The sequence below is a fragment of the Cynocephalus volans genome, chromosome 10 (assembly GCF_027409185.1).
Source record: "Cynocephalus volans isolate mCynVol1 chromosome 10, mCynVol1.pri, whole genome shotgun sequence".
In the NCBI taxonomy this organism is placed as follows: Eukaryota; Metazoa; Chordata; class Mammalia; order Dermoptera; family Cynocephalidae; genus Cynocephalus; species Cynocephalus volans.
Genome location: NC_084469.1, coordinates 29,671,007 through 29,696,295, shown reverse-complemented (window position 1 = coordinate 29,696,295; position 25,289 = coordinate 29,671,007). Strand labels below are relative to the sequence as shown.

The 25,289-nt window shown below is 36.2% G+C and overlaps 1 protein-coding gene across 7 annotated transcripts in view; it reads right to left on the bottom strand.

The window, feature by feature from the left end:
- Positions 1-3,383: 3,383 nt before the first annotated feature.
- PAFAH1B1 (platelet activating factor acetylhydrolase 1b regulatory subunit 1) overlaps positions 3,384-25,289 on the bottom strand; it is a 77,207-nt gene continuing 55,301 nt past the window's right edge. For all 7 annotated transcript variants that reach the window (XM_063112735.1, XM_063112731.1, XM_063112733.1 and 4 more), the window contains 9 exons: positions 23,275-23,359; positions 22,715-22,789; positions 21,601-21,807; positions 15,424-15,592; positions 13,676-13,778; positions 12,744-12,972; positions 11,145-11,246; positions 8,649-8,805; positions 3,384-7,302 (listed from right to left, as the gene is read on the bottom strand). In XM_063112735.1, the coding sequence (XP_062968805.1) occupies positions 7,229-7,302; positions 8,649-8,805; positions 11,145-11,246; positions 12,744-12,972; positions 13,676-13,778; positions 15,424-15,592; positions 21,601-21,807; positions 22,715-22,789; positions 23,275-23,359 (1,201 nt within the window). In that variant the 3' untranslated portion in view covers positions 3,384-7,228. The remainder of the gene's footprint in view (positions 7,303-8,648; positions 8,806-11,144; positions 11,247-12,743; positions 12,973-13,675; positions 13,779-15,423; positions 15,593-21,600; positions 21,808-22,714; positions 22,790-23,274; positions 23,360-25,289) is intronic.

The following is a 25,289-nucleotide window of genomic DNA, read 5'->3' as shown; positions in this document are numbered from 1 at the left end:
TGGACCTGTTAGGTCACTGAACACCCAACTAGTTAGGCACCTGCCCTTGTCTCTCCACTTGAGGTGGGAGAATTGGGTAGCACTCCCCAGAAAACGTGGGGTGCTAGAAGGGTGGAGGAGTGTCTGAAGTTTGCCACACTAGTGTGTTTTAGAGCTAGCTCAGCTCTCCTGGGGGGCTAATGAGATGAGGGGGAGGGGGGCCTACCTAGGTGGACTTGAGGGGCAGAACTTGGGGAGTAGGAGTGGGTGTGTGGAGGGGCCTATCTCTAAGGAAAGGGAAGTTTAAGTCCCGCTGCAGCTGGTGGCAGCTGCTCAGCAGGGCCTTGGCCTCATGTATACTTAAATTGCTTTTTGAACATTTAGAAAGTCCTTTGTGTCTTGCAAATTCTGAAAAGAAAAAAAAAATTCCAACCCGAATGTCTGCTAATTTTCCTGAGCCTACGGGAAAAAAAGATGTCCCTGACCCTGAGGTGTTCTTTTAAGTGATACCCGAGGATAGCTATCAATGCCTTGGCTATTTAAGCCTCAGATTTGCTCCTCACTGCCTGCCACCTACAGTTTCCTTTACAATCTGATGGTTCTTTTTTTTTTTTTTTTTTTTCCTAATGATGACCGGTAAGGGGATCTTGACCCTTGACTTGGTGTTGTCAGCACCACGCTCAGCCAGTGAGCAAACCGGCCATCCCTATATGGGATCCGAACCCGGGGCCTTGGTGTTATCAGCACCACACTCTCCCGAGTGAGCCACGGGCCGGCCCACAATCTGATGGTTCTGTTCTAAACGTGCTCTCCTCTGGCCTTTCTTTATCCAAAGAACATGGGTCACGTGTTTCACATACTTCTCCAAGTGGGGCCAGCACGGAAAGCTGAGATGGATTGGGTTTAATTACCACTGTGCCTACTAGTCACCCGAGAGGCCCATTTTTCCTGATTGGTCCCTTAAGCGTATTAGTGCTGTCAGATGCCTTTTGACAACCGAAGTGACAAGGTGCCATTGTTTTTATAAATAGGTGTGAAATCCACCTTTTCTTCCATTCTTAGTTGAAAGATTTCAGTTTTTAAAAAAAGGGCAAATAGTGGTATCTAAGAGAGCTTAGTGTGAGAACTGGCATGTGCTAGGTTATGGGCTCAGTGTGGGCAGGAAGCTACTCACAATGGAAAACTGAGTCTCCTTGAATTGCATGAGCTACCCCACCTCTGTCCACAGCCTCTACTGTGATCTTTCACTTTCAACTCCATTTTTCTTCTGTGTTTGGATTTCTTCTAATGTGCATATTTTATAATTTTTTTCTTCCGTTACTCTACAGAATAACCTTTTGAGGTTGTGCCTTCTATGTTCATTCCCCCACCCTCCCAACTATCACTGTTAAATAATTGAGTATAATTAGTATTGAGAGAAATTCCTCTATCATCTACAGCTGAGACTAAGGTATCCTGATGTGGTCCAAGTATTTTCTCACTGCCAGGGTCTAAACAACCAAATCAAATCAGGACACTTACGGACGACAGGCGGCCATCTTCAAGTGGAAGTGATTAAGGAAGTAATCCACTGATTTTAAAGAACAGACCAGACACTGAGATGCGGACCAGTCAGGACACAATCGCCCTGAGAAGAGTCACTTCATATAGAGGAGCCTTTCTAAGATAAGCGGGTTTGGCAACTTAATTCTTGCTTCTTCCTGGCCTTCCCACCTCCACTCCATTCCTAATAGGCTTCCCACAATGGGGTTAGCAGTGGATGTAATGTGATAGAGAGGGGCCCACGGATGGGATGGATCTTCCCTGCCTTCTTAAAACAGACAAAAAAATTGTTTAAAAGGTGTCAAGAATGTCTTCTTCCTTAAATAGCTAATAAGACATGTTATACAAGCAGAACCAGGTAAGGGAAAGAGCAAGTGCATTTCAAGTCCCAGCTCACCCTGTAGTGAGCTGTAATACCTTTGGTATGTGACCCCACCTCACGTGAGTGGGCCTCTTTTTCTAGACATAAAATGCACTAATATCCACCAATGGGGTATTGTGAGAATAAGAGTGTGTGTATCGAGCATTGGTACCAAACAGGCATTCAAAATGTCAGGCATCTTCCCTCCCCTAGTCCCTCCATCTCCACTTTCATTGAAAGAGGGCCAGGTGACCAAGTAGGAATGATGACCATACAAAATATTCACAAAGGAACAAATCGCACATTTCAAAGTGAAAGTAAAAGAGAGAGATCTGAATTCAAATCCCAGCTGTGAGGCCCAGGGACTAGTGACTTTTGCCCAAATTTCTTTGGTGAGTTGAACCATTTAGTATCACTGGTTCTCAAACTTGAGTCTGCATCAGAATCATCTGGAGGACTTGTTAACACACATTGAGAACTGCTCTCCTACACTGGCAGTTGAGAATTGCCTGCACTCAAGTCAGGTTTCACCAAAGACTAAGCAGACAGAGCAGCCACATCGAGGATGCTATTTCTCCCCCATGTCTTCCACTCTCCTGTCCCTCACCCTCCACCAAAGGACAGACATAGTCATGAATCTTGGAAGGAGGTGTGATTTGTGTGATACACCAATGAGCTAGCTACTCAATAGGCTTTGAACAGCTGACATCATTTTAGGATAGCAATACTAAAGCTAGAACTGTACCCCTCGGGAAAGTGGCCAGGCCCCATCACCCTAACTTCAGGCAAATTACTTTGTTGCTCTGGGCCCAGCTTCCCACTTTGGGGGAGGCTACTGCCAATAGGAAGCAGGAAAACAGCTGGGCTGTAAGAAGCTACATCACTTTACATCTGTCCCTTTCTACATGAAAGAAGGCTGGAGACTTCATAGGTGCCCTGGAGTCACTAGCTAAGCAGCAGTCTGGGGATAAGAGGCAGGACATGGCTGATGTGTACAAAGAAGCCATGGAGCTTCAGGGCAAGGATGAACACCTTACTGTAGTACGTTTCAACCAAAACTGAAAACAGCATTAAGGATCTTCATGAATCCAAGACCACTGGGCAGGATAAGAGGCTCACTCATTAACAGAACAGGGATAGGGCCTTATCTCTGGGCTCTGCCCATAAGAGAGGGTGATGTAAAGAGGGCTGTGACAGGCAGGCCTCTTCTGGCTTTAGCTCTCTGGCAGCAGCTATGGTCACTGTCAGAATGGGCTGCTAGAGGGGAGGCAAGGGATATAGATGCCCAACACAGCCTGCTCTGTGCAAGCCCTCCACTGTAAGAGCCCTACAGTGGCACTCCCTCCTCTAAACGGGGAAAGAGCCAGCAAAGCCAGTGAAGCTTTCTATCAAGGCCCTGCCACCCTACAACCAATATGTGTTTTACTTCATGACTGGTGCCACTTCATATCAGGACTTATCTGTGCACAAGACCAAAAAATAAAAATAAAAATATCACATCTAGTTTTATAGGCATTTAATAGTTTACCAATTGGTACAATAAGATTTTTTAATATGCAGAAAACATGAATAAATTTTGTTTTACACAGTCTGAGAGCAACAAATCTTACTGTAAAACACAAGAGCAATATTATATACATTCCTTTACTGATTTTTAAAAATTGTGTCCATATCTTCAGTTAACTCTTACACTCTGGGGAACTGTTTTCTCCAATTACCACCTCTGCAACGTTCATACGAAATCAATGCTTGCCTTCATGTCAGTGTCAGGATCAACTTCTAACTTGAAGATTTTGTGTTTGTTTCTAACATCTTCAGGGTGAGCTTTAGGAATGCCTGAAGGATAGGCTGGACAAGAAAGCAGCTACTTACATGATATAGTGGAAAGATAAAAAGGCCAGTTCAGTCCAGTTGTGACTTGCAAATCCAGCTTGCCCACCCCCCCAACCCCCACTGGGAAAGAAAAGACAGAAACCTTTTTCCACCAACTTTGTACATGTCGCTTCTCTACCAGGAGATTCTTTGCATCATCTAGATTAATTAACACATTGGATTTATATACAGCTGGGCAGAAAAAGTAACCATTTTAAGTGCCTTTTCCTTCAACAATTAACTTCAGTTGCTTAAGGATTATCAAGCCACCACTGCCAACAAACTTTTAAATAGTTTTTCTTTAAATAAATTTTTAAAAAACTATTTAATGAGTGATATTACCTGGAAGTGCACATAGAAACAGAAAGAGGCAAACAGGAGAGCAGGGCACTGACAGTAAGGAGACTGGGCTTGGTGAATCTAAAGCCAAAGCTTCCAAAAGACTACAGCGAGCGCTCCCCAGCCCGGGATGACTTGCTAACACTAGTGATTTTGAGTAGTGCTCTGGGCACACCATTGGTCACACCACACATAGACAAAACAGGATGGTCTTAAGTCTCCTAAAGTGCAAGATGCCGTGTCAAAAAGCAACTATTCTCCAAGCAATGTCTTAATCCACAGTTTCCATGGCTTGCACTCTCAAGAGTGCAGCTAGGATTTCTTGGGCATGTTTTATTAGGGTGGCACTGGAATGTCTGTTTTCACACACACACAAAGTCAATAATCATCTGAGGATGTAATTCTACCAGCTTTTTATTTCTTACATTAAGCGGCCAATTTAAGAAAGTGACAAAGCAGCAGTGAACCTCTAAACCAATTAATAAAGTACTCTACTTAAAATCCAAACCAGTAACCTCATCATTGTCCTTATCCCAGGCAAGGCACAGGGTTAGACAGCACACAGAGAAAACAGAGGACACAAAGTAAGAAAGGGCATCAACAGGGCAGTGTCAAACAACAGTGCAGGAAACCTTTGCAAATCTGACTCCAGACTGTAGATGGATCGCTCTCCCCTACCCCCCTTCATTATTCAAACAGGGCTTGTTACATTTGGATCCAGTTGTGGACCATCCCTGAGATTCAATGTTTGCTGCTTCTTAAATGGAGGATGTCTGGTAACTCAACTAAGCAGCAGGCTGTGGCAATCTCCCAAGTAAGGATAACTGTTTACAGAGTAATTGTTTCTCCTCCTTTGTCAACGAAAGTCTCTGTATGCTGCAGGGGAAGAAACCCAGTGGACAGCAGCTGTGTTTCCTTCTACATCGGTACCATTTTTTCTTTTATTGTTCATGTCTATGAGTAATTTCTAGATGTTGTGGCTTACCCTTAAACAATTCATGTTGCTACATGCTAAAAATGAATTAAAATACAAAACATTTATACAGGTACAAACAAAACGTTAAGATGCACCATTTCTATGTATTTATATTTCTCAAAACAGGACAGAAAATAGCAGCAAATGAGAACAAAGATATTTTCCATAGCTTTTGTAGAAAAATCCAGTCAGAACGGGGGCAGGGGGGTGCAGAGGGGTGGGGGGAAAGACTTCTTAATGTAAGCAGGGTTGTTAGGCAATATTGTCCTGAAAGTTCATCTACTGTATTTAAGGAATTAGCTTAAGATGTAATTTTTGTCTTCAAAAATAGCCATTAGTTCTCAAAACACTTTTTCTTCCAGAGACATCTCTCAGGAATTATAAAAAACAAATAAGCAAACAAAAAGACACAAGCTAGACATAAAGCTGCTTCTAGTTAATATATGGCCTATTCTCTGTGTGTGTATCTACAGGACGTTAACTCTCACCCTTTGTCTTTTTCAGGAACCAAATTTCCATTAAATACTAAAAGGGACATTTAAAAAATCACATATTACATAAATGCATAAAATGCAATTCAGAATAAATTTATCTATTAAACTGTCATCGTTATTTCATTGTTCTGTTAACTTTACAAACGACTTTCTTTCAAAAAAAAAACCTTGTCAGCTAAGCAATGGAATTCTTTATTAATGATAATGGAATAGTGTTCTAAAAATCAGGGATAAAAATTCTCTTAAACCTACTAGTAGTAACTTTGGAACAAAATATACAATATATCAGGGATGTGTAAAATGCTGAATGGCCAAATTAGAGGGGGAAATAATGGAAGTGACTTTCCTTTAGCTGGGAAAAATCCCCACAGAGTCAGACCTAGTCAGAAGCATACAATCAAAAAGGGTTTGTTCTAAAGGAAGATATTCCACAGCAAGATTTATTCTACTTGTACATTTTAGCACTTCTTCAAAAATGGAGGACCCAAAGACATGGAGGTTGCATGTGTGTGATATACATACACAGACGTATCCACTTACAGATAGGCCCATATACTTATAAACATTTATATATAAACAAAAGGTGAGAAAACAGTACATTTTTATGCACGCTCCATTAAACCCTGTTATTTTTTAAACTTGCAAGTAAAACACAGTTCAAATATCAGTTTCATGTTGAAAAACAAACTGCTGTATTTCTCCCACTCCTTTAAAATGGGCAAATATAACCTTTCCAATATTTTTCTCATTAAGTAATGCACATTGCACATCCCTAAAAGACATCAAAAACAAATAGTGATTTGTACCATGACATACTCAATGGAAAGATTAAATTCTAGTCGGAAGTCACATCACTATACAGTCTAACAGTATGGAGAAAACAACTAGAAATATGTCTAATGTGTAAAATAGAAGCTTAAAGTATGATAGTGTTTTTTTGACGTGTTTACAAAGCACTGAGACCCAAATAAAAGAAATGATTTGCTATTAGCTGCTGACATTTTTCTTGAAATTTACAGTCTTTTTTTATATAAATATACCACTAGCCTTTGCTTCATAGGCTGCCAAAACAAATGTATCCTACTGATTTGGCAAATGTGTCAAGACAAAAATTCCAATGTGTAATCCCCATTAATTACATAGATGGTTCAGAAGATTTTGAATTGTAACCTTATTATCTAACATCCTTAAAGAAGATTTATTAAGCACACTTAAGTGATGTTATATAGATACACATTTCAGAAAAAGCCCTAATAACCACCACTTCTCCCCAAATGAAGCCATCAAGTCAGGGCAGGCACCAGCAGATAGCAGAAAGAAAAACAGGAATTAATAATCCAACATAAAATGACACTGTCAACTATTAAGTTTAGTGCCCTAGTTCAATTTATTCAACTTCTGCCTTCTTAGGCCTGGTGTGACCAATGCCAGCCCAGGTTTTTAAACCCTATGGTACTTCTAGACAACGTATGTAAATTTACAGTATACAATTTGGATTCACCATGCATGAATACTTTGTGTGTAACATTTAATAAGCTCAATCTACATCCAGAATAATTTACATGAAAGGACAATATTTATTTAAACAGAGCTCAATGGGGTAACCATGGTATCGTCAGAGTGCATCCAGAGGAAAAAAGGGAGGAGGGGCCAAATGAGACTCAATCAACGGCACTCCCACACCTTTACTGTTTGATCTACACTGCCAGTAACCACATAGGGTGCCGTCTTGTGGAAATCTGAAAGAAAAAGAAAAGGCTCATTTTAGAATCAAACTGAGCCAGATACAATTTTTAACAAGCCACAAAATACGCAGGTCCAAGTGCCATGACTATCCGTGTTTTTCTATACACACATACCCAAACCCTTAGAAGGTATCAATTTTACCAACTGAGTTAGGGAAACTGAGACTCAAAGATTAAATCCTATATTAACACCACAATAAAAATGCCTACACCATCCCAAACAGGGCTCAAATCCAACAATAAGGGTAGTCTCAAAATACCATTTATTGAACTACGTTCCAGGCTTAGTACTTGGAGGAAAATGAAGGAGAACACATATTAAAGATGTAGTCACTGTTGCCATACAGGACTGAGCCTAGGTCAGCAAGAATGCAAAAGACTGTGTCAGCAAGAATTTGCAAGGCTTTACCACAAACCACAGACTTCCTATGGGATTGCCTAGGAGACAGGGAGGTAATGGGTGGGGTTTACAGCTGGCTAAAACATATATAATACATGCTTTCAGAGAATGAAGCTGCTTAGTGTGTGCGCTAAGTCCCAGATCTTTGTGTCTGGTTTCTGGTTGCCCACCTCTCTAGGTGGCAGCCCCAATCTCAGGTGCGTCCTGAGCAACTCACCTCGCTGCACTCTCTTGGCAGGGCTATGTGTGGCCCTGCTTCCTGAGGGACTCCTGGCAGAGGTTACGTGTAGTCCTGCTTCCTGAGACCCCCAGGGTCAAGAGAAACGTGCAAGTACTGATGCTTATATTCATACTAAGTCCTTGAAACAATCCTGTAAGGTTGGCATTAGCCTCATTTTACTAAGGCTTTTTTATGTTCATTATTAGCTCCATCATACCCTACTGTATTATATTTTACTGTAATTACTATTTTAAATTCTAAATTCAAGTCCAGATGATACTGAAGATCAAACTTAAATACGATTTATCAAACTTAAATACAATTCCTGAGTTCCTAGTATATGACAATATACACCTGCCAGAGGGAAAAGTTGAGTAAGATTTCTTCTGAGAAACTTACAAACTAGTAGGGAAGAAAAAATTACCCGCTGCAGTGGTCAGTTAAGTATCCTCTTAACAATTCTAATTTCCAAAACCAATGTTGTGCAATGGAGAATTTTTTTTTTTTTTAATTATAAGGCTAATAATGGAGAGAAAGTTAAGTAAAGGAGAATTTAAAACAAATAGTAGTAATTCTAAAAATTTTAACCTGCCCTTCTCTACTTTGCCCTGAAAGCACATGGTCATTTCTTACCTGGAAAAGTCCACATGGTTACGTAAAACTTGTTATGTCTGGCACTCCAAATTCTAATTGTTCAGAAACCTCATAACACGTACATACCCAAGGAGGTAACAAAGTGTTCATGAGCATTGAGGGTCTTCATGCATCGTTTGTTCTTGTAATCCCATACACGTAAGGTCTTGTCATCAGCACAACTCAAAATAAACTTCCCCCCAGAATGGAACAGAACTCCACGTACCCAGTTATCATGACCCACCTTAAAAACAAAAAGATATTAATTTAGTAAAAGGATAAATTGTTTAAGTAGCATCTATGAAATAATACATTACATTGAAACTATATATACCAAAAACATAAATGCCATGGAAGACAAAAAGAAAAAGAGGTCTAGAGAATTCCTCTTAATTAAAGGAAACTGGAAACTCACAAGGCATGACCAGTAAATGCAATGTGTGATCCTTGACTAGATCCTGGATAGGGGTTTAAAAAAAAAAAAAAAAACTATAATTGGGGTAAACGGGGGAAATTTTGAATATGTAGTATATCAATGCTAAGTTTTTTGAGAGAGATTAATTTTACCCTTGTTCTTAGGAGATACAGATAAAAGTATTCGGGGTAAAATGTCATGATGTCTATGACAAACTCTCAAATGGTTCAGCAAAATGTACACGTGTGTACACACACACAGGAAAATTAACTGGTGACTCTAGGTGAAAAATACACAAGCATTCACTACATATCTATTCATCCATCCACTTATACATCCCCTGTCCTAGCAGTTCCATTTCTTGCAATTTATCCTAAGAAATAATTAAGGATGTGCCCAGAGTTTCAGTTAACAAAATGTTCAACAAAGCACTCTCTGTAATCAGTATAGAAGAGTACCTAAGAACACAAGTGTCACAAACTTTCTAAATTAAAAGTTTGTTACAAAGCAATACAAAGGTACTTCAAGAAGTTTGTGGAAAAATAGAATTAACAAATATGAATCTTTCCATGAACTCTTTAAAGACCTATAATATAACGGTATAAAACCATTTTTACCTACATATTAAGCAAAAGGTTTACAACTGTACAGTCCAACAGGGTAGCCACTAGCCACATGCACCTAAAGAGGAACTAGTTAGAATTAACAACTCAGTTCTTCAGTCTCAGCCACTTTTCAAGAGCTGAATAGCCACACATGGCCAGTAGCTACCATATTAGACAGTGCAGATATAGAACATCATAGCCAAAAGTCTTACTGGGCAGCCCTAGACTAGAAAATACATTTGGAAGCTATTATTGGATATGGTAGGGTGATCTGAGGGTGATTTTTATTTTTTTCTTTAAGCTTTTCTGTAGATTTCTAAAATTTTCTGCAATGGAAATGACTATATTGCTTTTGTAAAAAGAATAAAAAGAACTAATTAAAAAAGAGAGAGAGACAACCAAGGCAAATTATCTTTGCCTTGGTTCACTTTGCTTTTGCTCATGTTTTCTTTCCTTTCTTTTTTTTTGGCAGCTGACTGGTACAGAAATCCAAACCCTTGAACTTGGTGTCATCAGCGCCTCCCTCTAACCAAGTGAGCTAACTGGCCAGCCCTGCCTTTGCCCTTGTTTAAAATACTTTGGTCTATTTTGATCCCTGTACCAGCCAACTGCCTCTCCCCAAATAATGATTAATTAATTAAACAAAATACTTCAGTTTATTACAGTGACCTATAAAAAGTCCCCAATCACTAGAGGTAGAAGCCTCAATAAGAAAATCATTTCCTGTGGCCACCCAAAACAAAGCAGGAAAAAAGTACCCTCTTCAGCTGAAAAACAGGAGCCAGAAACCTCCTGAGGAAATTCGTGGTGACGTGTAGTACAACTGAAGTCAGCTCAGAATACTACTAGAGTTTAATTTTCTCATCAATTGTTGTTGTTGTTTCCACATGTGCCTATCATAACTTAGATAATCACTTCGAGGTATAGTTAGCACCTAAAGATCTCTAAAAACACATAGATGCCAAATTATAAACTGCTATTGGATTAATATCCACCTCACAGATCCCCTTGAAATTCCTTTAGGCAAATAAAAATGTCCACAATCCCTTAATAGCATTTATATATCCTCATACAGATCTAGATGTTCCTAAAATGAAATAAGCATTTCCCAATCATAAGGCTAGAGCCATTCATTTCAGAATGGTAAAATAAACCAAATAAACTAGACCATGTGAACAAAGAGATAACAGTTAAAAGAATTCATATAAATACAGTAAAACAGAGAAGCAAACATCTTGAAAAATGAATGAATCTATAAGAATATGGTTTCTCCTCCATAGGAGTTATTGTACAATTTCTAAAGATACAGTGTGCTAAAGTCTTTCCCCCAGCACTGACTAACTTTGTAGATTCTTTATATAACATGACATTCTATAGAAATAACTTTCATATCACTACAACAATGGAATTACAAAAGTTTAAGGAAAAACATCTTTACAAAGAAATTACTTTAAAGCCTGGAATAAATGAAATTATTTAGTAAGACTATCATAAGGCATCTAATCCAAAAGGGTATAAATACAGTGAAGATGCAAAAGTAGTGGTGAGATTATGCAGACTTACAAGGGTCATAAGGCACATGCCAGTACTGACGTCCCACATCTTAATAGTTTTGTCTCTGGATCCAGACAGCAAAAATGGCCCAGGCTTGCCACTTTTTTTAGTCTACAGAAAACATAAAAATTAAGTTTCCTATGCAAGAAGTTAGGTAAGAACTTTAAATGGCTTCTACGTAGTATTGATCTATATTTCCTATTTTGTAACAACACAATTTTTATCTATTGAAACACACAAGTCTTTTGACACTATACCTAGGCTACACAGGAAGGACCCAGATAATATAAAATAGAAAAGCTCCACTTAGGTTAAGATTCAATTTCTATAATACCAACAGATGATAAATTTACTGCTCAAGACTTCTGTAATCAAAAAGGATTTAAAAACTATTTAATTTTACTTTTACATAAATGTCCAGCCAAAATCAAATTTATGACATATGGTAAGTAATGACCACCAGAGGGCAGTAAAAAGAATTTGAAAATGCAAGGGGCCAGCCAAAATAAAAAGATCACAATAGAAGCTTCCTTTAGAAAAATAACTGGGGTGGAGGGTGGGAATCTCGTGTTTTGTTTAAAATAATGTAGTTTTAAAAATCTGTGATAGGGGCTGGCCAGTTAGCTCAGTTGGTTAGAGTGTGGTGTTATAACACCAAGGTCAAGGGTTAGGATCCCGGTACTGGCCAGCCACCAACAATAAATAAAAAAAATAAAAATCACAAAAATAAAAATCCATGATAGGAATGCCTCTATTAAAAAAAAAAAAAAAAAAAAAATGCGGTCAATTTTGGCACATACAACTTATTCACAAAAATAACATCCCATTTTGTTTTGTTTTGTTTGTGGCTGGCCTGTATGGGTATGTAACCAACCTTGGTGTAACCAACAGTTGACCCCTGGTATAACCAACTTAGCTAACTGGCTGGCCCTGTGTAATTCATTTTTTAAGGTATTAATCATAAGACTGAAATCATAAAGAGCACAAATTAAGAATTATGAAGAAATGTAATAAAAGTCCACACTGCTACTACTTTCAGTGATCAAGAGGATCAGAGGCCTCAGGTAAAACAGTCTTCATTTAAAACAAGTATTTAGGCTGGCTGATTAGCTCAGTTGAGTACGGGGCAGCCTTGTAACACCAAGGTCAACAGTTTGGATCCTCACACTAGCCAGCCACCAAAAACAAAAAAACATATATTTAAATACTGAACGGCATTTTGCCATAAATTTATAAATAAAATAATTATGTTCATTAAAGAAGGCTATTCTTCTAGAAGAAACTGACTTCTCCCACAAGTTTGATTTTGCACTGGTATACTCTTACAACCATGGCATTTCTGATAAATTTAAATAATAACTTTACTCTTCAGGAGAATCCCCATCCCCATCACACATCAAATCAAGGGTCAGCTGACAGCAATAATAATCACTAGTTAAAAAATACAAACACATTTGCAAGTTGGAAAGAGTAAAGAGTTTTAAGATTCAGAATTCTGGGATGCAGATTTTTAAATGCATTAATAGCCCTGAATTTGAGAATCAGAAGTTACCCAAGGTTCTAAGATGTTAGCAATAAAATCATTAAATAACATAAATCACATAGTACCTCAGATCCTGTTGCTTCAGAGATGGAAGAATATGAGCTTTCTGGAGCCCAGGAAATGCATTCTACCACATGCTCATGTTCTCGGAGCTCGGCCTTGCATTCCTTTGTTGCTACAACCCATACACGCACAGTCTGGTCATTGGAACAGCTGGCTATCAGAGTGCCATCCTGATTTGGCCGCACCATACGTACCCATTCTCTGTGCCCTGTGAATGTCTTCACACAGTAACTGTCAATATAAGTGATAATTTACATTGTGAATGACAATCATGAGGACACTTCCCAGAAGTGATACAAAAATAGCTATGCATTGGGATAAAAAGAATGGCACCAAGTTAGAGAAATCATATGCAAGTCAACAGAATAAATGTACAATCCTGCTTAATAAAAGAAAGGGACAGGTGAGAAAGTCAAATAAGCTTATGGGAGTATCATTAAGGAGCTAACCAAATCAACAAAACCTAGAAAGTAATAAAATCTTTCAAACTAAAAACATACGATAAATCTAACAAAAATATTTCTACCATGCTGGGGAAAAGGTATGCTCTATTAATGTAGGTTAAACCAGTAGGTTAAGGTTTTATCACAACAATCAAATGTAATTCTAAGCACAAATTCTGCCTAACAGAGGCACAAACATTATTTATATATCAATTTAAACCCACAGAGACATCACCTAAAAGAAGATCACAAAGAAAATAAGCCATTACATAGAAATAGCTCTCAAGGACATACAGTCTCTCTTATAATGTCTCTATGTTCCTTTTTGGAAGAATTTATAGATCAAATTTAGTTTTAAAGGATATAACATAACAGTCATGGTGACCATTCTGGGTTAAAGTCAAAATTACTGGAACACTCAGAACACAATTTTTTGTTTTGTTTTGTTTTGTTTTTAAATCTCTTTAGCCTTCTTACCTAAACCTACTTACCCAGTTTGCACTTCCCACATTTTTATAGTTTTATCCCTTGAGGCAGACACTATATGATCTCCATTGGGCATGATGGCTACTGAAGAAACATTGTGGTCGTGGCCTAAAACATATAACACAGCAATGTATTAATATTAAGTAATATACCACCAAGAGCAATTAAACCCCAGTTTACTATGGGATTTTCAAATATCACACAACAAGCTCTAAATACACTGGGATTTATATAAATTTGGTAAGAAACCTGGATTTACACAAAAAAAGTTAAGGAATTAGTAACTTAAAACAATCTACAAGGAAATAAGCAACCAGCTCTGTTTATGATTAAATTTTAGCCTGCACAACTGTTAACATCAGAGACATCAGCATTAACAGCGTTTGTATATATGCATATCCTTTAGTGAGTCTGAATGTTAGTGAATCTATGGTTGATATTCTACGATATAAGAAAGAAATAAGATTTACAAAGTTAAACAAAATGGATAAGAAAAATGGGGAGTTGGTCCTCTATTTAAAATAGTGGCTGAGAATTATCTTTTTGTTGTTGATGTCCACAGGGATAAAAAATGCATTCCTAATTAGCTATCCTTTGTAGAAAAAGTCCCAGAGTCCTCATAAAAAATCACAAGGAATATACAACTGTTTTTTAAGTTAGAGCAACAAGATACAGGCAACTTAAAGAAATATAAATAGTAGACTTTACAAAAGATTTGCCAGAATTCCTTTAATTGATAAACTTCCCGAATGCATTCAATTTGTGGGGAAAAACACACCCTTCAAATTGCAACCTATATGTAATCACATAGCTTACTCATGTGCTAGCATCACTGACTAATCTATTTTTTAAAATTCTTATTACTAGCACAGTTATGTGGTTCCTTATACAAAATCCAAACATTCAAATTTCTTTCCTTTCTTTTCTTTTCTTTTTTTTTTTTGGTGCTAGCCAGTACAGGGATCAAACTCTGGCCCTTGGTGTTATCAGCACCATACTCTAACAAACTGAGCTAACCAACCAGTTCAAACATTCAAATTTCATGTTTAAAGAAACAACAAAAATCCTTATTTAGTTGTGAGCACTTCCTATGTGCCAGGTACTACACCAAGATAATTTAAGTATATGATCTTATTTTATCCTCACGCTAACTTATTACCTATATTTTGCAGATAAAAAGAGATTAAAATTTCCTAATGCCATAAGTAAACGAGTAGGAATTTGATACATCTGATTCCAAAGCCCATGCTCTTTTTGCAAAACCACATTGCCTCAGAAAATAGTCTCACGACAAGACCCGGAAAACAAGCTAACAATGAGAGTACAGTATACGTGGAACATTTAAAAGTGAGCAAGGACATCTGGGTTTTCAGCTATCACTGTACCACCTACTCTTCTCTGGACTTCAGTTTCCCAATTGAGAAAAATGAAAAACAAAAAACTCAGTAACTTCATTTTCACCTTTTCTCAAAGAGGGACAAATGCCTTGGTAGTTTTTCTTTTCCAAAGATACTCATGAAAACAAATTAAATATTTTATGTAAACCAGTAACAGATACTAGTACCCTATAAGAAAAACAATTTTCAGCTCCTGTGGCTTATCTATGGACTATCTACCTCATATACTTCTCCACCAATAATTAAGACAATTAAGAGTTGAGTGTAGGTAACCTGCACAATGTTAAAAACAGTACTCTTCTCTTTGAAGTGTCATGTTAGAAATCACTATTAAAGTACTATCCTCCACCCCTTACCGTGCATGGTTCTGATGCATTCGAAGCCCTGAAAATCCCATAGTTTAATGGTCATATCTGCAGAACAGGAAGCCAGAAGCTTGCCACTGTGGTCAAATGAAATGTCTTGTACAGAGTCTGTATGCCCCTTAAGTGTTCGTTCAAAATCTCCAGTCTCATAATCCCACACCTGTCAAGAGAACAGAAAATCTGTTAATACCTACCTATCACTCCCTTCTCACTTCACATTTGTACTCAGGAGGCCAGTCTGGCACATTACTAATTACTGAACAAGTAACAAAGGATAACTGTCTTAGAAATATCATATCTTTAAGTATAAATTGGTCTCTTCTCTATAGAGAAAACTGATATTATAATTATTAAAATAGGTTAATAGCAACACATTTATTAAGTATTTACCATATACCTAATTATGCTAGTGATTACGTTTATAAAGCTACAAGACAAAGTCCCTTCCCAGTCTGAGAACAGGCAACAGACATATGTAAGTGAAAAAATTTAAGAGCAGGAAAAAAAATGTTTTGGGTGCTATGACAGGCATTTACATGTAGAATACTAGGGGAACAACAGAGTAGTACTCAATTCTACTAGACTAGCAGAGCTCAGACATCTCAGGGGCCAAGGGAAGATTTCATAAGACATAAACAGTTTGTGAATAGCAGATTTACAAAAGTATGTCATTCTGATTTTTTAAAGAAATAGTCTTATTTTTAAATACAATTTTTCTAAAAGAATAGAAATAATGAGTTATTGAGAAAAAATGTTAGAAACTTGTTGCTGGAAAAGATACTAAATTATCATTCTGGTGGCCAAATGCTAGTCTGAAGATCAATCTTCAACCAACACCAATTCCACACACTAAAACACTGATTCCGTTCTTCCCACAATAAGTACAAATTTACCTGGGTAGGGTGCATGTCAACCATTTAGGGAAACTTAGACAATGTATTTTGAAAACTTGGAAACAATCTACATATCCAACATTGGGGGATGGCTAAGTACATATAAAATTTGCATCTGTAAGGAATTTATGGCATGAATACGATATTATGTAAAAAAGAAAACTACACATACAAATACAATCACAACTACATAAAAACTGCACTTAAGAAAAATAAACTATCTTCTAAAAACACTTCTTTTATAGAGAACTTACGCACCCCTCCCAATATAAACAAATAAAATTTTTACCATTTAACATGTTCAAGCACTTACATGAAAGGGATTACTTTGTGTCTAATTTTGTGCATGTTTTGTTAGATTTATCCTTAAGTATTTCAGGGTTTTTTTTATTTTATACTGTAAGTGGTATTCTTAAATTTTAATTTTCAATTACTCATTGCTAGTTTATAAAAATACAATTACTTTTTGTATATTGACCTTGTATTCTGTGATTCTGTTAAATTCAGTCATAGTTCTAGTAGCTTTTTGTGGTAGGTTCTTTGGGATTTTCTACGTAGAAGATCATGTCATCTGCAAATAAAGACAGTTTCATTTCTTCTTTTCCAATCTGTATGCCTTCTACTTTTTTTTCCTTATTGCACTGGCCAGGAGGAACTCCAGTACAATGTGAATAAGTAAAGACTATACATCCTGCCCTCGGTTCCTGATCTTAGGGGGAAAGCATTCAGTTTTCCCCCATTAAGTATTATACCGCCTGTAAGTTTTTCAGATACCTCAACCTTTTATCAGGTTAAGGAAGCTCCCTTCTATTCCTACCTTTTTGAGAGTTTTTATCATGAATGGATGTCGGGATTTTGTCAAATGTTTTTTATGAACCTATTTTTTTTATGAACCTATTTTTTTTTATGAACCTATTTTTTTTTTTATGAACTTATTTTCTAATGTGTAAACAATCTTGCATTCTGGAATAAATCCGACTTAGTTGTGATGTATTAATTATCCTTTTTATGAACGGCTGGACTCAATTTGCTTAGAATTTATTAAGGATATTGTATCTACAAGTGTACTTCAAAAAGTAAGTTCATAGAAAAATTCATGTATATTTTAGTTCTATTTTTCCATGAACTTTGTGAAGCACCCTGGTATGTTCATGAATGATACTGGTCTGTACTTTTTTTTTTACTTGTAATATCTTTGTCTCTTTTTGATATGTTAATGTCTAATTTTGACACCAAGAATTAAGACGAACTCTTTATGTTACATACTAAAAATACATAAGGTATGATCTTGAAGTTCATTCCAAAGTTTCAGTTATGTTTCTTCCCATGCATTCATCAAAGAACACTACAGCATTTTCTTTTTTTTTTTAAAGGTGACTGGTAAGGGGATCTTAACCCTTGACTTGGTGTTATCAGCACCACACCCTCCCAAGTGAGTCACAGGCCGGCCCTAAGCATTTTCTTGAAAATAAATAAACCAGAAAATGACCTCTAATCTCTTCATAAATGGTGAGCAAACAGGGCATTTTAGTGTTAGCTTATAAATTTCAAGTGAGTCATAAGAATTATATTTTTTCTTTATTTTTATTATAAGAAAATCATAAGAATTATATATTTTCTTTATTTTCTAAGTATTTCTGATATTTACCTTTTGTCTGATTATAAAAGTAATAAATGCTCCTAATAAAAAACTAAAATGTACTGATATAAAGGCAATAAAAATATACATTATCCTACCAATGGCATGGTTTTTCCATTTTTTTCTATGCCCTTTTCTAAGTATAGTAACTGTGTGTACTTATTTCATTACCCCACTGTCCCTCTGCTTCTAACCATATTTTTCCATGCCATTAAAAACTTAGCAAATATTACTTTTAAAGAGATTCCTATTGTTAGCTAAACATTTTCATTATTATAGAAAACATTATGGTGTACATCGTGAAATACTGAAAAAAATCTGTCCTCGTTTTGCAATACTTGAGTGAAACAGTGATGGTGAAAAAGAACTGGTGGGTCAAAAAGTATAAACTTTTAGGGGCCGGCCCGTGGCTCATTCGGGAGAGTGTGGTGCTGGGAACACCAAGGCCCCGGGTTCGGATCCCATATAGGGATGGCCGGTTCGCTCACTGGCTGAGCGTGGTGCTGACAACACCAAGTCAAGGGTTGAGATCCCCTTACCGGTCATCTTTTAAAAAAAAAAAAAAAAAAAAAAGTATAAACTTTTAAAGCCCTTTATACTTTGCTAAATTGCTCTCCCATAAGATTGTATCAAGTGTAATGAGAATGCCTGCTTCATCAAACTCTTACCACCATTGGAAATTCTTGTTCACAAGGCAAAATATCTTGGCAGTTTGATATATACATATATGGTAATTTTAGTTTACATTTTTTCTACTATTGTTAGGCAAGCCAAAATTTTTATTATTGGTGAGCTACTGTTTTTTTCTTTCATGAACTGTCTGTTCCTGTCTTATGTCCATTTTGCTGAGATGTTACTGCTTTTCAAATCTGTTTGAATTCTTTACATATTAAAGTTGGCAATCCTTCCTCTGCTTATTAGTTGACCGTATTTTCTGGAGTTCTTCTTTTTTTTTTTATTAAGAATTAGTTCTAAATGACAACCAAAAATAATATTTCACACGTTTATTTATTTATTTATTTTTAAAAGATGACCAGTAAGGGGATCCTAGCCCTTGACTTGTTGTTGTCAGCACCACACTCTCCCAAGTGAGCTAACCGGCCATCCCTATATAGGGATCCGAACCCGTGGCCTTGGTGTTATCAACACCACACTCTCCCAAGTGAGCCATGGGCCAGCCCCATATTTCACAAATTTAAATGATGTAATTAAAAATACTGTCATGAACTGTTGCAAATATATATCTTCTATCATTTTCCTAAATTATTATAGTTCAAATATTGATGATACAAATGTAACTGAATGGCTCCAAAAGACCTATGGAATTTACCAAATGTAAGCAAGAAATTATTTAATATTAACACAATTTCTAATTTTTGTTATTAATAACTAACATTAGCTAGTTTATTGAGCCCTTACCATCTATCCACCTGGCATTGTGCTGTTATATACATCACATATACATTATTTTATGCTAAAGAATTTTATGACATTTTTAATCCACCTCCCCCATAAATGAGAAAATTGAGTTTTAAACATATCAAGCACTTCACCCAAGATAGTTACAAAATTACAAAACACTTTCTTGATGTTCACCTTTGAGTTTTTTTAAAAGTTGCTCTATCACAGTTGTCATTTAAAAATAACCTAGTTTTACCACAATTAGAGAAAAAAAAAGCACAGAAGTAGAGTAGGAACAGTTTTTGCATGCCACAAAATACCCAAGGGAGTAATTTATGATGAAAAGATTTATGTATAAAAATGAACAGAAGAACATTATTTATGATAGTAGATAACTGGAAATAAGAGGTCCAAAGGAAGACAACTTCTAATGATGATTCATTAGAAACAAAGAAATGTATTTCTTTCTTTTATTTATTTATTTTTAAAAATATGACCAGTAAGGGGATCCTAACCCTTGACTTGTTGTCAGCATCACACTCTCCCAAGTGAGCTAACCGGCCATCCCTATACAGGGATCCGAACCTGTGGCCTTGGTGTTATCAGCACCACGCTCTCCCAAGTGAGCCACGGGCAGGCCCCTAAGAAAGATATTTCTAAAATAAATTTAATCAAAAAAGTTAAAACTATATACAACTGCTTTTCACTAAGGAAATAACTACCCATCTAAATAAAGACCAAATGAAAAGTGAAAACTATAAGTAGTTGCTGTGATATGCAATATGATTACAAATGAAAGTTTTAAAACTCCCATTTGTATCTCATGCAAGGAGGCAAGCAACAAATAAAAAATAAAATAAAAACAAAAAACAACACTTCCACTTGTAATATGTTAAAGTTGACAACAGATACATCTTAAGATGGCACATTTATAGTTGTTTATGCTCTCATACCATTGCTGCAAAAATCAACAGTTAAGCCTAGGTTTTCCACCTATTCAAGAATATCTACCTCCACCCCTACATTTCATGATAGCAGTTGCAGTTTTTTAGTACACATTGTCAAAAGACTATCATGAAATTAATAACTTAAACACAGGTCTACCTACATTTGAAAAAAAGTAGTAATGTATTAATGTATTAGGCATATAATTATTTCAGCACAGAAATACATAACACACCTATGAATTTAAGACTTCCTTAGAATGACTCTATAGCCTATCCCCACGGAATGCCAGCCCACCAGGTAAAAGTCACTGATTTAGAAACTAAAGAAACCACATAAGGAAAATGTAAAACAATGTTTAATTTGAAGAACTGGTTAAATGTAGTCAAATATCCCTCATGTCTGCATTTTATGCTGGACTGCTGCTATTTGATATATACAATCTACTTACATTTTTTTAGTTATACCTTTACAAATGAAACTTAAAATCTGGAACTTAAACTGAAGTAAGCCTTAAAATAGAGAAATCTACCTAAACATAACATATTTTAACTATCTCATCTTTCTGTAGGTGGTTTATACAACTGTCATTTTATTGTGCCTGGAACAAAGCCAACTTTTTCCTATTTAAAAAAATACAATATTAAAATATATGTTTACTGTGGAAAAATTCAAATATGAGAGAGAAACACATGACTTATAAAATGAAAAGTTCTTATATTCCCACACTCCTGGAGAAAACTGTTTAGTTTGGAAACAAAGCCAATATTAAGGGCTGGCCGGTTAGCTCAGTTGGTTAGAGTTCAGTGTTCTAACTCCAAGGGCAAGGGTTGGAATCTTTGCACCGGCCAACCCCCTCCCTCCCCCCAAAAAACCATCAAGGAGTCCAATTTAAAAAACCCTCTATTGAATTATTTTGCAGAATAGATCCACCCCCTGAACTACTAGTTTTGTAAACCAATATTTTCATATATCACCTCTGCTTAAAAGTAAGGCACATATTTTTCATTCTCTAAGAACAAAAATTATTCAAGCACAGGTGACCTACTGCCCAACACTAAATTAGTAACATCACATTTTCTCAAATTCATTGCCAAACTTATTTGGCAAGATGCCTCTCATGAGCTACAATGAAATTTTATTCTAACTCTGTCTTTAAGGTTTAGAATCAAATCACTTACATGGGCAGTTTCAGAGTCCCTCCTGTCCTTCTGCTTAGGTCCTCATTTTCAGGATATTTTTGTTTCTCTTACCCAATTAACTTTAACAAAAACCTTGAACAAAAACTACCTTAATCGTAGCATCTTCTGAAGCAGAGACCATAACACTGAACACAGGATGGAAAATGACTCGAGTGACTGGACTCCTATGACCACTCAATGCATATTTTTCTGGTGGACGGGGAATCCATTCTTTTGGATCTCGTTTCTGACCAAGAGGTCCACCTGACGTAAATTCTTCTTTTGCTTCATTTAGCTTTGATTCTAATTCCATAACCTTAAGAAAGAACACAAAGTTATGTATAGATAGATTCCAATAAAAACAGCATATCTGACATTTTTAAAAATTGCCTTTATTTTGCATCTATGTATGCAGAAGACTAGAAAAACTTTCAGTAATTTGCAGAGCATTTGTCAGATTTAAATGAAAATGATTTGTTTTATATACCACCAAATCTAAAGTGTGACAAAACTAAAAACAGAAAAATTCAATACAACCATCTTAACTACTTAACTCAAAGAAAAATTTCAATTTATATCTGGTAAAAGAGTCTTCCACTACGAGTTAGAGGAAGAGCAGTGAACTTAGCTACTCTTAGTAAATTCTTTCCAAACCACATATTATATTATATATACTAATATTCATAACAGAAGCTAATATCTATTGAGCATCTACTACATGCTAAGCACTTTTCTAAGAACTTCATATGGATGAACTCATTACAATAATGTTATTTATTTATTCTAACCTTTGCCTACAAAGTATACATTTTAGGACTGGAATATTATTTGTTGCCTTCACTTTACAGATAAAAGTGAAAGCTCAGAGATGAAAATGACTTGTCTAAGAGCACACTTTAGTGTTCTTTTCCTAGCATCACACTGGCTCCATGCGTTCTTCCCTTCTAGGTGCACAAACAAGTTCTTTCAGTATTGATTCCTCAAAGTTGGACTACACAGATTCAACCCAGTCAGCATCCCAGGATGCATGAGTTAATGTGTAAGAGCAATAATCTGTTCTACGTCAAAGTTTTCATAAAGCATAGGAAATGTATTTTAATTTGCCTTTTAAACATTATATATAATTACTAATTAATGCAGAATTATTTATGTTAATATTTTCAGGAAGTGTATATAACAACACACTGAATACAGCTAACTTCAAGGAAAAAAGACTTAGTTACCTTCTTTTGTAATCTAATAACAGATGTCCATTTTTTTTCCAAAAGACCAGCATACTTTTTATCTAATTCTTCATTCTAGAGGAAAAAATGAGAACCTTTAAAAAATGGCAACCTTTTTTTTTTTTTTTTTTTTTTTGGTCTTTTTGTGACCGGTAAGGGTATTGCAACCCTTGGCTTGGTGTTGTCTGCACCGCGCTCAGCCAGTGAGCGTACCGGCCATTCCTATAGAGGATCCGAACCCGCGGCGGGAGCGCTGCTGCGCTCCCAAGCGCTGCACTCTCCCGAGTGCGCCACGGGGCCGGCCCTAAAAAATGGCAACCTTTAAAAAATGGCTTAATTACGACAGTTCAAGTCATAGAGACCACTCATCTCTAAGCCCAAGCATTACTAAATCTGATTATACAAAAAAAGGGAGTGAAAATCAAGTTCAATGTCAAGGTACCACAATAACAAAAGACAAGATCTATAAGTAACTGAGTTGACTGTTAAGTAAAACTTGATACTTGAGTAAAGTCCGCTCATTAACTATATTATAAATAATAGTAAAAAGTCAAACATACCATATCTAATTCAGCTTCCTTTTTAAAAACTGAATATGCCTCTTCATAGCCATTTGAACGAAGATAATCTGCTATAGCTCGATTTCTGAAAAATAAAAAATTTCAAATGACTCCTAAAAATAAATTTCATTTCTATTTTGAAGAAATAACATTTTATTTAAATCCCATAAGCCTGATGACACTCAGAGTACTTCCTTCCAAATCACACAGTATTTCAAAAAAAAAGGGACATCCTTTCCCAAAAGCCTCTAGAACATTTGGCCCCTGTCACAATACATCCATAATATTATCTAACTCTTAAGCTTTTAGTTCTAAGTTTCACAGTGTGTGGACCTTCTACAGATCAAGATATAGCTTATATAATTAGATATCAATTTGTAATCATCAAGTTTGCTAATGTTTACATTTATCCTTCCCTTACTACTTGTTACATACTCAACTGCAATTCAGTTTTGTAGAGAAATGTTTCTATAAAATTATAGTAAGTGTTTCTTATAAATAACTTTAAACTATTAGAGTGGGTGAAAAAAGAGCACAAGCAATAAACTTAGCATACTATCACAGAATGAGACATTCATTTAGAATTAGAATTCTAAGTCTAGAGAAGCTAAATTAGCTGATGCCTTTTCATGTTTGCCTTATATTCTTTCAAAGAAGGGAAAATCAACTACCTTCCTCCCAAGGTATTTCAATATTTCCCCAATTTTTTTGAGCCTCAACTCCCACCATGATAGAAATAGTTGTTTGCTTGGGATTTCCTTTAAAACATTACAAATTAATTTAAATAATTTAAAAGTTTATATATATGCAAGGGTAAACAAATTTTAAATATATAAGGATACAATAAAGTCTCTCCTACCACTGATCTCCAATATTCCATCCCTGAGGCAACCACTTTAACCTACATCTATAAACACACATACCTGGCCTGGCTAGTTATTTCACTTGATTAGAAGGCAGTGTGCCTTGCGCCAAGTCAAGGGCAAGCAGCAAAAACAAAAACAAAAACAAACAAACAAACAAAAAAAACCAACAAAATAATACCACACGTACCTACAGTCTTCTAGAGATAATTACTACTTGTTTTTAAAACAAACTGCGGATTACACAGAATGTCACATAAACACATAGTGTCACGCACTTAATCTTATTGTTCCTTATCAAGAAATGTTAATCTGCTTCTTTTTATGGAAATTATATTGTATTCCATTATAGAAACACATGCTTTTATTACTATCAATTATGCTCCTATTGAATATCCTTATATAAGTGGCAATGCCATTGCCCACCTAATGCTTTATGAAATAAAAAAACTCTAATAGAAATGTAGAACTGGTGGGACTAAGTTTTAATTCGACAGTATGTTGGGCAGACCCCGTGGCAAGTGTGGCGATGGGAGCGCTACAGCGCTCCCACTGCGGGTTCGGATCCTATATAGAGATGCCCGGTGCGCTTGGTGCGGCCGGTCACAAAAAAAAAAAAAAAAAAAAAAAAACAGTATGTTAAAAACAAAACCAAAAGTGGGGGGGAGAAAGACAACAGGGAATTAAAGCAAATATTTTATATACTGAGTAATTATTAGCATGCCAAAGATCAAAGTATAATAATTACAGGGTTAGCACATCATATTCACAGACACAGGGGATGGGGAAAGATAAATACTTAATATTATTATGAGTCTGTGTCTGTGTGCTGCTCATACCACAGCCTGTACCTTCTGGCCCGTTCTACTAATGACTAATTAAATTCACTTAGAACTATCTTCTTTCTACAGAGCTGAAATTTACTTTTTAATTTCACCAAGTAGTTCTACTTGGGCCTTCCAAGTCAATACAAAATAAGAAGGCAATGGCTCCCTCAGGATATTCCATCAAACAATTTGTGTTGTCAAATGTCAAAGTCCATACTATAAACCTTCAACAAAAATAAACTTCCCTTTGGTTAGAATATCCCAAAATAATAAGGAAAACAAAGAAGCTAAAAGACATCTATTTCTTAGCTTTTTTTTCTTTTTT